This window comes from Triturus cristatus, chromosome 9 (genome assembly GCF_964204655.1).
Source record: "Triturus cristatus chromosome 9, aTriCri1.1, whole genome shotgun sequence".
NCBI classification, from domain to species: Eukaryota; Metazoa; Chordata; class Amphibia; order Caudata; family Salamandridae; genus Triturus; species Triturus cristatus.
Window position 1 is genome coordinate 1,162,136,531 of NC_140592.1, and position 16,371 is coordinate 1,162,152,901.

Sequence of the window (16,371 nt, forward strand, 5' to 3'; positions counted from 1 at the left end):
CTCTAGGTAGCCCTTCCCTTTTAACAGCTGGTGATGTCGGCTTATTCGAAACAGCATGGGCTCTACAAAATGAACAAGGAGGAGCAATACTAGATATAGACACTACATAGCAAAGGGGTAAAGGAGCATATGCAAGACCTTTTAAACCTAAATCAACCTTTCAACCAATCATGCTGCGCGATAATTTGGATATCTATCATGAGCTTGTCACTCAGGATTTGAAAAAGTTGTACATTGCCACTAATAAAACCCGCTATGGTGTTAACAGCAACTTAAGAAGAAATTAGAATCAGATACTAATATCATTATAAGACAGGCGGACAAGGGTGGCAACGAGGTCCTATGGCCACGTCAGCTGTACATGGAATAAGCTGGACTACAACTAGCCGACGCTGCGTGTTACAGAAAAAGTAATATCCACATTGTAAAAACAGCATGGGATGAACATCATCGTAAACTTCTTGAGTACCGGTTCTTTAAGAAAGAACATCCAGTTATCCCCACGTTCTATTTAATACCCAAGGTGCACAAAAATACTGTTAAACCACCTGGCAGACCGATTATTTCTGCCATTAATAGCGCTATGGAGAACACTTCTAAATATGTTGATTTTTTCCTCCAGGATTGGGTTAGGGGATTAACATCTTTTGTACAAGACACGTCGGACTTCTTGCGTAAAATTGAACATGTAGCGTGGAATGCAGACATGTTATTAATGACTCTTGATGTGACATCGCTCTACACTTCAATAAGACATTGTGATAGTTTAAAGGCAGTGGAACACTTTTTAAATCTGCGACCAATGAACTGTGCGTCCCATAATAGAATGCTGATGTCAATGGTATCTGCAGGTCTTGAACAAAATTTCTTCCTCTTTAACAATCAGATTTACCATCAAATTAGGGGCATTGCTATGAGGGCCTGCTTCTCCCCTAGTTACTCATGTTTGCATATGGGACTGTCGGAGGAGCAGGTCCTGATGGGTGAAGTCAAGGAAATGATGTTGCAAAATGTTATTGTCTACCTAAGGTACATAGACGATTTGTTCTTTATCTGGAACGGCACAGAGCAAAGAGCGCATGTATTTGTGGAGATGCTTAACATTAATTGTTTGAATTTGCACTTTACATCTATGATCAACCAAAGATCGGTATATTTCTTAGATGTGGAGGTTTATGTGGATAACAATTCGCTGGCAACAAGATTATATAGAAAACCCACTGCAGGCAACACAATTCTTCACGCCTCCAGCCACCATTCACCATCTGCATCACTTAATACGCAGCATCCCATATGGTGAGATGCTGCGTATCAGGCGTATATGTAGTTCAGATGCAGATTGTGAAATTGCACAGGAAGCTAGTAAACTTCGTTTTTTGGCAAGGGGCTACTCACTGAATGTGATAGACAGCGCTATTAGGAAAACAAGGAATTTACCCAGGGGTGAATGGTTGCTTCCCAAAGCTAAGCGATGTTTATCTAGCAATACTACTTCAAATATCCAATCTAGGATTATTCTAACCTATAGCAGGCAACATCAGGAGCTCAGGAAAATGTTCAATCGTAACTGGAACTTAGTGCAGGGAGATTCAGTTATTGGCGACTTAGTCGCTAATAAACCAGCATTAACTTTTAGAAAAACCCCATCTATGAGCACCAGCTTGGTCAGTAATAGCCCGGAGGGGGCCATTCCAACAACTTGGATGGCACAAATTAAGGGATTTAAGAAGTGTTTTATTTGTAAGGCATGCAAATTTGGTTGTAGTAAAACCCATTACATTAGTCCCTTTAAATCTAAACCTGTCCGGATTAAGAAAAGATTGACGTGCAAGACTGAATTTGCTGTGTATGTGCTGGAGTGTCCATGTGGGCTGAGGTATGTTGGCAGTACCAGGTTACCGGCCCACAAGAGGATACTCCAGCACATTAGAGCTATTATAGGTAAGGATCAGGCTTATCCTGTCGCTAGGCATTTTGAGCAGACACGACAGCAATCCAAATTTTCTCCACTATTTTGTGATAGACACGGTCCCACCAATGAAACGCGGTGGCAATCGTGTGGGGAAATTGCACCTCTTGGAGACTCGCTACATTTTAGAGCTTAATACTAAAAGTCCGGCTGGAATGAATGCTAGCGAAGATTTCTATACCTGTCTCTAGTCCTCCAGACCGTGCCTAATGTGGGCTCACTTTATGACTGATATAAGATACAGAACAGCTTTGTATATAAAATGGTTATGGATGGGAGAAGTGCAAATAGAAGAGGAAAAAAATAAAAATCCCACATACCATTGTAGGTTTTAGTAATGACCAATAGAGATGATATCTGGCATACCCTCGTTTTATTTAAACATTGGGATAAGTTTTCCCTACATTTTAACATAACTTTGCACTATTTGCACATAATTTTTTGAAGTGGTTACATTTTAAGGTCTAACTTTGAGGATATTGGCTAAAATAAAGGCCCACTTGGGCACTACTGTGGACTTGAACATGAGAATTATTGATGAAACAGCATTATTATATCAATTTTAATATTGTTGGTAAAAGTTCGACTCAGCATTTGCAAAAAAGAATGCGATGAATCCAGGAAATTCTATTTAGAAATCCTATATGTAGAAATTCATTTATGTTGTAGCAGCCTAAATTCACTATCGTGCATGTGTTTTTAAGGACAAACATCATTTTTTTAAACTGGTATGGATATTTAAATTTATTTATATTTATGTATGTATTTATATATTTATATGTTTTTATGATGTATCAACACATGAGGCAATGCACAGCACTTGCGATAATTATTTGTAGTAATTCTTTTCTGTTCATGGCCAATGTCGCAATAGTATGATGCCATTTCCTGATTAGTAGCTTAAATGCCGCTTCTTCCGTTAGCAACGCGTCATGTGATCAAGACCCGAGTGGGGGAAGAAACGCGTAATGGCGGTCTGGCTGGGCGATTAAATAAAGCACTTTGATTGGCACTATTTCCTTGAGTCCGCTCTTCGTCACTTTGTCTGAGTAAGGCAGTGTCAGCGGCGAGCTGCATATATATATATATATTTTAAGCTCACAAAGTCCCTTACTCCCGTCCGGGAAAAAGGCACCGGCACTCGCAGGTTTAGTTGAACTAAACCCGCGAGTGCCGCTGCCTTTTTCCTGGACGGGAGTAAGGGACTTTGTGAGCTTAATATTGGAAATGGGGCACCACCGTGCGAGCAGTACCCGCCAGCGAGTGATCCGTTTTTGGATGGTGCAGTGGAGCAATTATATATATATATATATATATATATTTTTTTTTTTTCACTGAAAAAACCATAGGTTTCAGGGGTGTTATAGTTAGCTGGACATTTCCCTCGTACAAAACCCTAGAAATTCCCCTGTTATAGTTAGTTCAGCTAACTATAACTCGCGCCCCCGCAATGCACTGCTGATGACGTCACATATTACATCACTCATGACATGGTCAGTGACATCACTCATGACATCACTGATGACATCTCAAATGACGTCATCCAGTGACTTGGCCCCCCGGGGGCTAATTTTTTTCTACCGAGGCACAAGATGGCTGCCAACACTTCCTGATCTGGAGTGTTGACAGCCAATTAGCATTCAGCTCGTGCACGGCAGGGTGCGCGCTGGGTGCGGGGAGGGTCCGCGGATCCTCCCCGGCCATAGATTGAATATGCTACTTACCAGTATGCATCTGTTCTTGGCATGTAGGGCTGCTGACATTCATATCTGTGCATAGATCGCCGCCTAGTGTTGGGTCCGGATGTTTGCACGTTGTTGTTCTGGAAGAGTCTTCGAAGTATCCTGGGATAGGTGACTCCTCCCCTGGACTACAGTGCGCATGGGCATCCTCTCCATCCTCAGATTGTTTTTCGCCATTGTGGCAGTGATGGTGTAGATACAGAAAGTGATGACCATGCTTACAGTAATTCTGAGAGCTGCAGCTGCTACAGGCGCCGGGGAGGAGGGAGGGCGATATGAATGTCAGCAGCCCTACATGCCAAGAACAGATGCATACTGGTAAGTAGCATATTCAGTTCGAGGCATGTGGGCTGCTGAATTCATATCTGTGCATAGAATACATAGCAGTACCTCCTATTAGCGGCGGCTACCAGTGCCAGCGGTCTGAAAAAGAGTTTTGAGAACAGCCTGTCCTACAGCTGCCTGCTGTTTTGATTGCACATCTACACAATAGTGTTTGGTAAATGTGTGTGTAGTGGACCAGGTGGCTGCTCTACATATATCATGCAAAGGGATGTTTCCCAGGAAAGCCATGGAGGCCCCTAACTTGCGTGTTGAGTGGGCTCGTGGGGGAATCGTTAATGTGCGTTTAGCCTTTTGATAGCAAATTTGAATACATTTAACGATCCATCTGGCTATACCTGCTTTGGAGATAGCGTTACCTTTGTGGTGTGGGGCAAAGGCCACGAAAAGTTGTTTAGTCTTCCTAAAGATCTTAGTCCTGTCGATATAGTACATGAGGGCTCGCTTCATATCTAGTGTATGGAGTGCTCTTTCTGCGACAGTTTGTGGGTTTTGAAAGAAAACAGGCAGTTCAATAGTTTGATTCATGTGGAACTGCGATATCACCTTGGGCATGAATTTGGGGTTGGTACGTAGTACGACCCTGTTGGCGTGAACCTGTATAAATGGCTCTTGAACGGTTAGTGCCTGGAGTTCACTAACTCTTCTTAAAGAAGTGATCGCTACTAGGAAAGCTACTTTCCAGGTAAGGAATTGAATCTCGCATGAGTGTAGAGGTTCAAAGGGTGGACCCATCAGGCGTGTGAGGACCAAGTTGAGGTTCCACATCGGAGCCGGTGGGTGGCTTGGAGGAATTACTCGTTTGAGTCCTTCCAAGAATGCTTTGATGGCAGGCACTCTGAATAAAGAGAGGTGCTGCCTGTTCTGGAGATAGGCTGATATTGCGGTCAAATGGACACGTATCGAGGTGTACGCCAGATTGCATCGGTATAGGTGTAAGAGGTAACAAATTATGTTTTGGATGGATGCGTCTAGTGGGTTAATGTCATTATTATTGCAATAGATGACAAATCTTTTCCATTTGGCTGCATAGCAAGCTCTGGTAGTGGGTCTTCTAGCTTCCTTAATGATGTCCATACAGTCAGGTGGCAGGTTTAGGTAGCCAAACTCTAGGACTTCAGGAGCCAGATTGCCAGGTTCAGCTGTTGCGGATCTGGGTGCTGAATCTCTCCATGGTTCTGCGTCAAATGCGCGGGTTTGATCCGCAGCCTTTGATGCGGCACCACGGAAAGTTCGAGAAAAGTGGTGTACCATGGCTGGCGTGCCCACGTTGGAGCAACCAGGACGAGTGTCAGTGAGTGTTGTCTGAGTTTGCGAGCCACCAGCGGTATCAACGGTGCTGGGGGAAAAGCGTACGCAAATCTGCCGGACCAGTTCATCCATATCGCATTGCCCTGCGACTGTGGATGTGGGAACCTGGCGGCAAAGCTTTGGCATTTTGCGTTTTCGCTTGTGGCGAATAGGTCTATCTCTGGATGACCCCATTGCTGGAAGTACGGTTGGAGTACTGATGGGTGTAACTCCCACTCGTGCATCTGGTGGCTGTGTCTGCTGAGCAGATCCGCCATCTAGTTGTCCTTGCCGGGGAGGTGTTCCGCCATGAGGAACATGTTCCTCTGAATGGCCCACTTCCACATGCTCTGAGCCAGATGAGACAACTGTGGAGAGTGTGTTCCTCCCTGCTTCTGTATGTAGTACATGGCGGTCATGTTGTCCGTCCGGATCAACACGACTTTGTTGCACAAGTGGCTATGAAAGCATTCAAAGTACAGGAAGATTGCCATCAGTTCTAGAAGGTTGATGTGCATCTTCTTTTGTTGTGTTGTCCATAGTCCCTGCACTGTGTGCAGAGAGTTGTATGCCCGACCGCTCACCAACACTAGGTCTTTTAGTTGTCCGTGAGCCTGGTTCCATTGACGTGCTAAGCACTCTTGAAGCGGGCGCATATGTAGTCTCGCGTGTGGGACTATGAAAATACAGGAGGCCATCATGCCTATCAACTGCATGAACACTCGCGCGGGAAGGGAGTGTTGTGGTTTGAACTTGGAAATCAGCATTTGCATGCTGTTGATTCTCACTAAATTTGGCTGAGCTGTGGCCGCCAGAGTGTCTATGGTCGCACCTAGGTACTGTTGTACGTGTGCGGGTTGGAGATGTGATTTTGGGTAATTTAGTGAGAACCCCAGACTGTGAAGGAGGTGAATGGTGCGGGACATGTGGCTGGCACATTGCTGGGCTGACTTTGCTTGAACAAGCCAGTCGTCCAGGTAAGGGTAGACGTGTATGTGCTGCCTCCTTAGATGTGCCGCCACAGTAGCTAGGCACTTTGTGAAAACTCTGGGTGCTGTTGTGACGCCGAAGGGAAGAACCTTGAATTGGTAGTGCTGCCCTTGAATAGTGAACCTGAGATATTTCCTGTGTGATGGGTGAATGGGTATGTGGAAATACGCATCTTTGAGGTCTAGTGTGGCCAGGAAGTCTCCCTGTTTGAGCAGTGGGAGGACTTGTTGCAGGGTGAGCATGTGGAAATGCTCCGAAAGAATATAGCGGTTGAGGGGTCTCAGGTCTAGTATAGGTCTGAGTGACCCGTCCTTTTTTGGTATTAAAAAGTACAAGGAGTACACCCCTGTACCTTGCTCGTGGACGGGTACGACCTCTATTGCGCCTTTTTGCATCATGCTTAGCACTTCCTGCTGTAATAGCGCTAAGTGCTCTGAGGACATAGGACGGTGTTTTGGGGGTATTGTGGGTGGAGTAGAGGTTAATTCTAGGCAGTAACCGTGTTTGATAATATCTTTGACCCACCTGTCCGTGGTGATGGAGTTCCACGTGTCCAGGAACTTTTGCAACCTTCCCCCGACAGGTGTTGTGTGGTCGGGAGGAAGGGAGAGGGCGTCACTGTTTGTTCTTGGGAGAGGATCTGGTATTGCCGTATCCGCGTCCTCTGCCCTTTGTGCTTGAACCACGATATCCACCCCTGGTGTTTTTATCGTAGGTACTTTGGGTGTTGCCCTTGTTGTAGGTTTGCTGTGACCCCTGTCCTCTACCTGCTCCTCTATTACCGGGGCGACGAAAGGAGCCACTCCGAAAGGTCTGCGTTTGGAGAGCCCCCATGGACTTTGCAGTGTCTGTGTCCTTTTTTATTTTTTCTAGTGTGGTGTCAACCTCTGGCCCGAATAAGTAGTCTGGGTTGACCGGCTGGTTGAGGATGTTATTTTGCACCTCAGGTTTGAATCCGGAGATTCGTAACCAGGCGTGTCGTCGTAACATGACGCTAGTGTTTATGGCTCTGGCAGCTGTATCTGCGGCATCCAGTGCACACTTGATGGATGCGTTTGTGAGGAGTTGTCCCTCTCTGATGAGGATCTCTGCTCCCTCTTTGTATTGGTCAGGGAGATGTTGTAGTAATGTTTCTAGTGTGTCATAATGCGCTCGGTCGTAGCGAGCCAGGAGCGCTTGAGTATTGGCAATACGCCATATGTTAGCTGCTTGGGCCGCAACCCGTTTGCCGGAGGTCTCTAACACTTTGGACTCTTTGTCCGGGGGAGGGGCATCCCCAGTCGTCTGCTAGTGCGCCCGTTTACGAGCATTCGTGACTACTATGGAATCCAGAGGCAACTGTCCTCTAATATAGGTAGGATCCCCAGGCGCTGACCTATATTTTTTGTCGATTCTGGGGTTTATTACTCTGGCCCTGGTGGGTTCTTTGAAAATGTCCTTTGCTGGTTTGAGGACACCTTTCAACATGGGTAGAGTTTTAATATGTTTTTCTGAGGATGCGAAAGTGTCCATGAGAAAATCGTCCTCGATGGTGTCAGAGTGGAGTTGAACACCATGATTGGCCGCAGCACGTTCAATGAGGGCGTTGAATGCGGCAGTGTCCTCTGTGGGAGACGTTTTTGCTCCATAGAGTTGCGGGTCCTGTGTATCCATAGGTGCACCCGAGTCTACAGGGTCATCCCAAGCTTGGTCAGGGTCCTGTTGGCCTTGAGGGTCCATCTCTCCGGGGTAGGGGACGTGGTCACCCATGTAGTCCTCCAAAACGTCTGTGTCGGAGTGTGTCGGAGAGAAGGACTGTGGATCTTGGTAAGAGGCATGGAGAGGCTCGTAAAGAAGTGGTTCCGAATCCACTGGCAGCTTTTTCTTTAGTGGGATCCGGTAGGAGTCCAAAGCTGGCTCAGAAGTTATCTTCCTCTTGTGAAGCATCATTCTGCCTGTTGCGGCATCGATGATGTGTGAAGGCGACGTCTCCGTAGGAGAGTGTTCTGCAGGTGTGATCCTGGTGTGGGTGACACGTGTTCTGATTTCGAACAGTTTTGGCGCCGTGGATGGTGGCAGGCCAAAAGTGATGTTGGCCGGTGCCGGAGAAGCTTTTTGAGCCTTTTTCGGCTCGGAGCTTGATGTGTCCTGGAGGGCCGCCTTATCTTTGATGCGTTGCAAGGATGCTGAAACTTGCCGCACCTGGAACGCCGACGGTTCTTTGGCGCCGACCGGTTCCGTTGAGGCAGGCGTGGACTTCTTCGGTGCCACGGGGTCATCGAGTCGAGGAGAGGTAGTAGCTGTCGACGGCGTCGATGATTGTGCCTTTGGTGCGGTTTTCGAAGTGGTGTGAGATCCAGCAGCCATTTTGACCTTTGTGGTCGGAGCCGATTGTTTCGGTGCCGGGAGCCGAGGCGGCTTGGCGGTACCGATGGTCTTTTTCCGTGCGTCGGCGCTGACGTCGGCTGCTGCAAGCTCGGCACCGAAGTCCCGTTTGGTGCGGTCGGTGCCGACGGGTTTGGCTGGCGTCGAAGGCGTGGTGGGCTTCGATCCGACCAGTGTGACTTTCAGTTTCGGTTTCTGCTGAACCGAGACGGCTTTCGGTTTCGGTTTCGATGAAGGGAAACCAGCCGTTTTGGGTAGTATAGGCTGCCGCTGAATGTCCGAGGCCGGGCCAGAGGGCGGGGCCGAATGGATGCGGGATAGGTCTTGGGTAAGGCCCGAAGGCGATCCCTCGACCGGAGCCACAGACTGACGCACTGGGATATCCAAAGTCTGTTCGGGTAGGCCTTGCTCGTCACTGGAGCTACTCTCTTCGGCCCCTAAGGCCTCATTGTAGTCTCCTACCTCGGTGTCGGCTTCGTCTCTGTGAAAGAGTTGTTCTTCGACGTCTTCCGATCCGGAGTCGTGTTCAGAAGGGGGGCTGGAGGGTAGGTTCTCCACGTCTTGCACATCTTCGTCCTCGGCGTTGAAGATGTCAGTCGGGGCCGGTGCCGCTTGCTGCGCTTCGAGTCTCGCTGCTCGACGATTCCGGAGAGTCTTCTTGGATTGGAATCGGGCACAGGCCATACATGTGGACTCGTCGTGATCCGGTGAAAGGCATTTGTTGCACACCGGGTGGACGTCGACATGGGGATATTTCGCATTGCATACAGGGCACCGCTTGAAGGGCGTCCTCGATTCCATCGTCGATGTCGGGTCGATGGTCGGGTATGATGCGAAAAAGTTGGTTTCTGGAAGTTAGTAAACTAACAAATAACTATCGATACCGATCGGGAACAGTACCGACGCGAACTAAAGGCCTTTTGGCCTGTAAAAAGTTTTTCCTAACTTGAGTCAAGATAAGCACATCCGAACCCAATGGCGGAAAAAAACAATCTGAGGATGGAGAGGATGCCCATGCGCACTGTAGTCCAGGGGAGGAGTCACCTATCCCAGGATACTTCGAAGACTCTTCCAGGACAACAACGTGCAAACATCCGGACCCAACACTAGGCGGCGATCTATGCACAGATATGAATTCAGCAGCCCACATGCCTCGAACATATATGTACTTTTAACTGTAATTTTCTCAGGAACTACTGAACGGATTTACACCATTTAAGCAAAAGGCACGAGTCTGATTTGAGGACTACCTCTTTGCCAAATTTGGTGTAATTCCGTTCAGCGGTTCGGGCTGTAGCTGCGACAACAGATCCTAGGGAAATTGCATGGGGAAAACGCGTTTTGGGACCCCCCTTTTTTCTTGGCCCCGCTTGACGAATCACCGCAAAACTTTCAGGGTAGGAGCGGAGCTGGCCAAAAGTTAGGAAAATTTTGCGAAGATTCGTCAACCGGCGCCAGACTTATTGGGAATAGAATGTTGCGGATTTCCTATGGAAAATAGGTCCTAACTATAACTATCTACTGGCGAATATTCTAGTGCTTATGACTATTGATGAGGATCCCCTAGAAGAGAACTATCCATGACAGATCTGAACACTGATACCAGCAGTAGCAATATACTTTATGGAAAGGAGGATAGTATTTTTAAGTGTATTTTCCTCATTATTTAGAGCCTCACACGGGTATTATTGAGTCTGAGTGATAATATAGCGACATGCATTGCAGCTGGTGAACATATGCGAAAAATTGTAAAGCCAGCTACCTCCCCCACAAGGTTTATTTCTGCAAGTAGGAGATATATCTACTGTGATATAGTGATCATCAACACTAACAGACTCTGTGTTAAAGTACTGTAAAATAATTGAGGACTATGCACTAGACTGCTCGCACTTTTTTGCATGTTTTGGATTTTGAGTATGACATATGGCACTATCAGTTGAGTCACTAGAAACATTGCTACTGACTCTTTGTCTGTTTTCCCACTTCAGCGATCCAGTGCACTTGTGCATTAATTTGCACCACGTACTATTCAATAGAAGAGGTTGGACTATTGACCTCTACCTATTCTTATCCTCTGTTTTTTTTTGTTTTCAAATTTTTTCGGTTCAAATCTGAAACCATGTGCAGTCTTTTTAATAATGGCTCAATCTATTTTAAGGAACTATGTAAGATATGGGCTATTCAAAATTCGTATTTAAATACCATAGGTACCCCTACGATTAGAAGAATTCTGTTTAATACAAGAAGGTCCTGAAGAACATGGTCTGTACAAGGTTTTTCCACCAAAACGTGCGTTGACCACGCTTTATGAGCTCAGCCCACGACGGGTCATGGAGACCGGAAACATCTTTCCTTCTGACAGGATTGTGAATGTGCTTGAGGGTGGACTGTTAGTTTGAATGGTGTGGTTGTGAGTGTATGTAAGTTATACTGAACAATTTCTTGTATGGTCATTGAGTAAATAGGGGTTAACTGTTGGTTGTTATATGTTTATATACAGTAACTCAGTGTTTTGGATATATTAGGACGTGTTTAAAAAGAAAAATAATATATACAAAAAAAATATGTGTCGCAATAGTATGTATGTTTTTAGGAAATTTCCTGTTTTTTATATGCTGATGAAATAAAAGAAATAAGCATAACTATTACGAGATAATAGCAATACCTGAAATAAAAGAAGGTTGATAAGAAATACAATGTCTTAAAATACGTTTCTTTTTCATAGACCTATTGGAGCATATTTTGCCCTTGTGACAAAGCAGTAGAGGTCAAGTGGGAAGTTCTCATTAGTTTGGCTACTGTGTTGTTTCCCCTTTTTCTCCCAGACCAAATTAAATTTTAGTGGGGGCTCCCTTTTTCAGAAGAAAAACTCAATTATTGTATCTACATCCTCTTCTTCCTTAGCAACATGTGACACTCATTCCACCCTCGATCTCTTTTCCTTAGTATCAAGGTATCATTTTCTATTTCTGTGTTTTTTGGAATAATATTGCTATACCTTATTTATTTTCACGATAGAACTGTAAATAACTTCAGCACTCTAGAGGATATTTTTGCAAAGTAAAAAAGTATACATAGGAAGGAAATAAGACCAGTAGAAAAAAGGATACATTCAGAGGTAAATCTATCAATATAAGATGGAGTCTAAAAAGTAAAAAGGGAAGATCATGATGAAGGGGCTGGACCATGAACACACTGTAAAGTGATAGAAAGAAAGCAAAATATACTGAGAAAAGCTAATGCAAATGTGAAGCAAAAAGGTAAACACGGTAGTAGGAGAAAGGGGTAGAAGGAGCTGGACTGAAGCACTGAAAAAAGAGTGTAGACTGTTGGTGTGTAGGCAGGGACACTGACCAGAAGGAAAAAGCAGCATTGCACTCTGCTAATACATTTGGTCAGATGACCACCTTACAAAAACTGTCAAATTTAAAATCTTTCAATTTACAGACCTAATGTTGACCGTCCTACATCAGATGACTCCAGACACAGATGAAGATTTCCAAAATTGTTCAACCCTTAAGAGCGGCTTACTTGTATGTGATATGGAAAAGCCCTCATTTGAAAGGTTTCAGGCATAGAGGTATGCCAGATATCTTGCCAAAATGACTCAGACAAGCTTCAATTAGGCTTGTTGAGATGGGTGCACATGATCAAAAAGGAACAGATTCACCAGCAGTCTTTCCCATCTATTTTGGCTCAAGAGCTCACAGATATGCGATGGATTAACCCAAAAGCTTCCTGTTGATCATGTTTAAGAGTTTTAGAAAGTGAAGAAGCTGAAATAACTACCTTGCAGAAAACTAGAGACGCTAGCTGAAAATTTAAGAAAAAATGTTTATTCAAAATTTGTTAAATATGGTCACTATTTACCCATTTGTTGACTGCACATCACTGGTCTCGCCAAGAGAACCTTCTTCTCCCTCTGTTACAATTTCCACTGCAAAAGAAACAAAGTGGTTTACAGCTCGACTCGTTTAAAAATCTCTCATTAAAAACTAAATATCTGTAATATGTAAAATGCCAATCTGCAAAATACAGACTCATCGTAAACCATGACAACTAAGTTCAGTGTTCATTCTATTTAAATTCAAGAGACAACTCCTATTATGTTGAATATGAAACAAATATATTAGTTCATTTCACCCTTTTAACTACTGTTAATTGGCTGACAAAAGTGGTCTTTTAAATAGCACAACAGTACTAGTTCACCCGGAATCTCCAATTCTACACTTTATTGGTACAAATTTTAAAATCACACAAGCTAGGGGTTCTAAAATGAGGTTTCTTTTCCGCTTAAGGATTATTTTAAGCTTTATTTATGCAAGTCATCAGTGTACAAACAACTGTACATTACATCCTTCTATAATAAAAAATAAAAAGAACGGTATAACAGTGACAACCCTCGAGTTCAAGACAGCAATTCAATGCAGTTATATCATTCTTGCTCATCACCTAGCACTCCCAGGTCCTCTTTGATTAACATCATGTAAGTCATATCACTCTATTCCATCCATGCGGAGGCAGATATTTTCCAGTGACCGTGGATATACCTGCTCCTCACTACTTGAGGTGCTCTAACTCAACCACCTCACTCCCCAAGTCCCAGTCAACCACTCCTCCATTCACCGACTCCTCAAAAGTGTGCAAAATGTCCCTTAAACACCTTCAGGTCCTCAACTACTCTTTTGTCTCTACGAGATAACCTGATATATTACAAAACCTGATAATACGAAAACATCCAGTCAAAATTCCATAGCAATGAACAAACACAGCCCCCTCCTGCCCGCAGTGTTGGCACGCAGAGGAGACACCAATATCTATAAGATGCAGTTTGAAGGGCTTAAAATCCGTATGGAGGAGGTAGCTGAAATGGATCAGCTTAAATCTTGCATTGGCAGAGACCACATTCACTAACGCACAAGTTTGATTTACATTTATCTCTGTATAGTTGCACCCAAATTCGTGTCACCAGGCCAACTGGGTTGCTTTTCCATCCCCCCTATAGTCCCCTGCCGGGGCTTATACATTTTAAGTATTTCGTATATTGTTGGAATAGAAATGCTTTCAGTCAAATTCATTGTGCAATTTAAGTTAGCATTCGCTGCACCATTTTATATTCAGCCATGATCGAAACCGACTTCTGTATCATTCGGTCTGCCTCAGCAGAAAGCAGCTTCGATATTTTTTTTGTATTTCTCCAAGGTTGAGCTTTGCTGTACTAATGAATAGACTGTTTTGTCATCGCATACCTTTCTCACTAGATAAGCCTGCTCCCACTCTTAGAGTGGCGGGCAGAGGCAGAGTAACCTTGACGCTGAGATAACATGTACCCGGTCCCAGGATTGCAGCTCATCCTTCTGTATCTCCTTTGTTCATTAGCTACCAACTGGAAAATTCCAGGTTGGGCGTGTCTTGAGTGATTCTGAAGATGTACATTATGTGTTACTATGTAGGCAGAAGTCAGTCAGTCCCTCTGCAGCAATCCAAGGAGGCTGGTCAGACTGGACTCCAATCAAGTGTATCTCCAATAAATACCTTTAGTTTGTATTCCCTACTGTCTGACCGACTTCATTTGTATGGAAGGCTGAGAGGTGGTCGTGAGTGACCCTAACCGGGTCACTTTCTGCAATATCCAGGACACCAAGTGACCACCATCCCCATATTAAGGCCTGCAGTATTTCTGATCAAGGAGGTGCGGCCGTTAACTCCGTCCACTCCGAATAAGGATGTAGTATGGATGGGTTGCTGCAGGAAACACATGCATCTGCAAACACTTTAATATCTCTAGGTCCCCAGGTCCTGTAAAGTTAGTAACAGAGGTCATAAGTTAACCTGATAATAATATACTAAAACAAGATCAATGTATTACGAAAAATGCTGATTCTATTCCCTTTATTATATTGAGAGAAGGACTGTCAGTGTTTTCCGGGTGTGTATTTCATGCATCAATATTAACCTGCGGGAATGCTTTTTAACCAAGATTCTATAGTATATGGTCAATTAACAATTCTAATTGAAACACGTTTCTTATTAAGTGTAGAAAAGTGTTTATTAATGTATTTTAGTTAGGCCATAGTTCTGTGCAAAACACCATTTTAGACAAGAAGGATGCGGTCTCTGTAACTCACTCCTACTTTCCCCTCTGTGCATATTCTCTCCCCACAGGCTTCGCAAATCAAAATCAAACTGACATGTAATGGTTTATTTCCACTGTTCGGATTGCATAGCTTTCAATGAATGCTTCCGGTTCCTATGACTTGTATCAAAATTCAACCTTCTTCTATTTTGGTTACGCTGTGATCCCTTGTCCCATTTCTTTGCTGGATGTCTCGAATGGGATATATGTGTTCTGATTTGCTAAAGAGTTGATAATGTTGATCACATGATGATTCTGCAGTTTTAATAATTTGATTAGGCAATAATTGTGTATAAGAATGCCTTGAGCCAAGATGGTGATCTGTGCAGATGCGTCGCCCGCCCACTCCTAATCACTCGCCCTATTAAGCGCATTTAAAGCACCCCAAAATAGTCAGTGCAAATCTCCATACACGGATTTAGCTTCTTGAGGGCCTGAGGGAAATAAGACTTGTCCAAGATGGAGGTGATTCAATATCTTTTTTCAGAGGGGGCGCACCGCCACGGCCCGAGCACCATGGTGGTCACGATGGGCTAAACTAGGAGTTCAGCGATCTGGTACCGGCTAGACCAAGCTCTTGTGAGTGGGAGGAGGGCACGAATGGGGTGCTCTGCCCCCAGCCCTTCCACAAAGGTGTACAGGGCATGATGTGTCTCAAATGTTGAGTTCTGGAACTGCGTACACCGAGCTCGTCAACATCAGGCCTTCAACGACCGAACGCCCAGGGCTCATCTCCCCTCATAGGCGAAAGTTCATTTGAGTATCAAACAGTCTTTCTTTTCTCCCACACTGAACTACAGTGACACCTAGCGTAGCTTCAGAACCACTCAACTGGAGGACACTAATTTAGCACTGGCTTGGGGACAGGCAACCCCAGACGACCGGGAACCGTTAGGCCCTTATTTTTTAGTGTATTAAGGGTTGTTTCATCTGGGGTGAAAAAGGGGGAATAGGGGCAAATACCGTTTCTAGTACACTTACCATTTAGGGAACACGTCTTAACACTTGCTCACAGCCATGTAGGGGGTGGACATTTAGGGAGAGAGAAAACAAAAGAAAATCTCCTGAGGAGATATTATTGGCCTGGGGTCTATTCAAACATTCGGAGGTTCTGTACATCTTGTCCACGTTGTCAATTGGTGTATTCACCCAAAGAACAGAGGATTCTCCTACAACCGTTTCCCATCATTGATCTCTCAAAGGGGTTGGGATGGGCCTGGTGGGTCCATTAATCACGTCATCCAAACGATGTCAGTGCATACTGGTATGGGTAGATTACGCCACAATTTACCCGGAAGCTACACAGCTCACCAGCATGACCACTCCTGTGGTCACATGAGCTACGGTTGAGCTCTTTTCATGGGTGGGGCTCCTGCCTGAAATATTGACTGATCAGGGTACACCATTCGTGTTACATCTGATGGCTCAAGTATGCAAAGTCCTGGGTATAAAGCAAATCTGAACCTTAGTCTACCACCCTCAGACAGAAGACCTTGTGGATTGGTATAATCGCACCATCAAGACTATGTTAAAGAAAC

The 16,371-nt window shown here is 44.8% G+C and overlaps 1 protein-coding gene across 6 annotated transcripts in view; it reads right to left on the reverse strand.

The window, feature by feature from the left end:
• EXD1 (exonuclease 3'-5' domain containing 1) overlaps positions 1-16,371 on the reverse strand; it is a 972,955-nt gene that overhangs the window by 728,536 nt on the left and 228,048 nt on the right. For all 6 annotated transcript variants that reach the window (XM_085627141.1, XM_085627146.1, XM_085627144.1 and 3 more), the window contains one exon: positions 12,568-12,634. In XM_085627141.1, the coding sequence (XP_085483267.1) occupies positions 12,568-12,634 (67 nt within the window). The remainder of the gene's footprint in view (positions 1-12,567; positions 12,635-16,371) is intronic.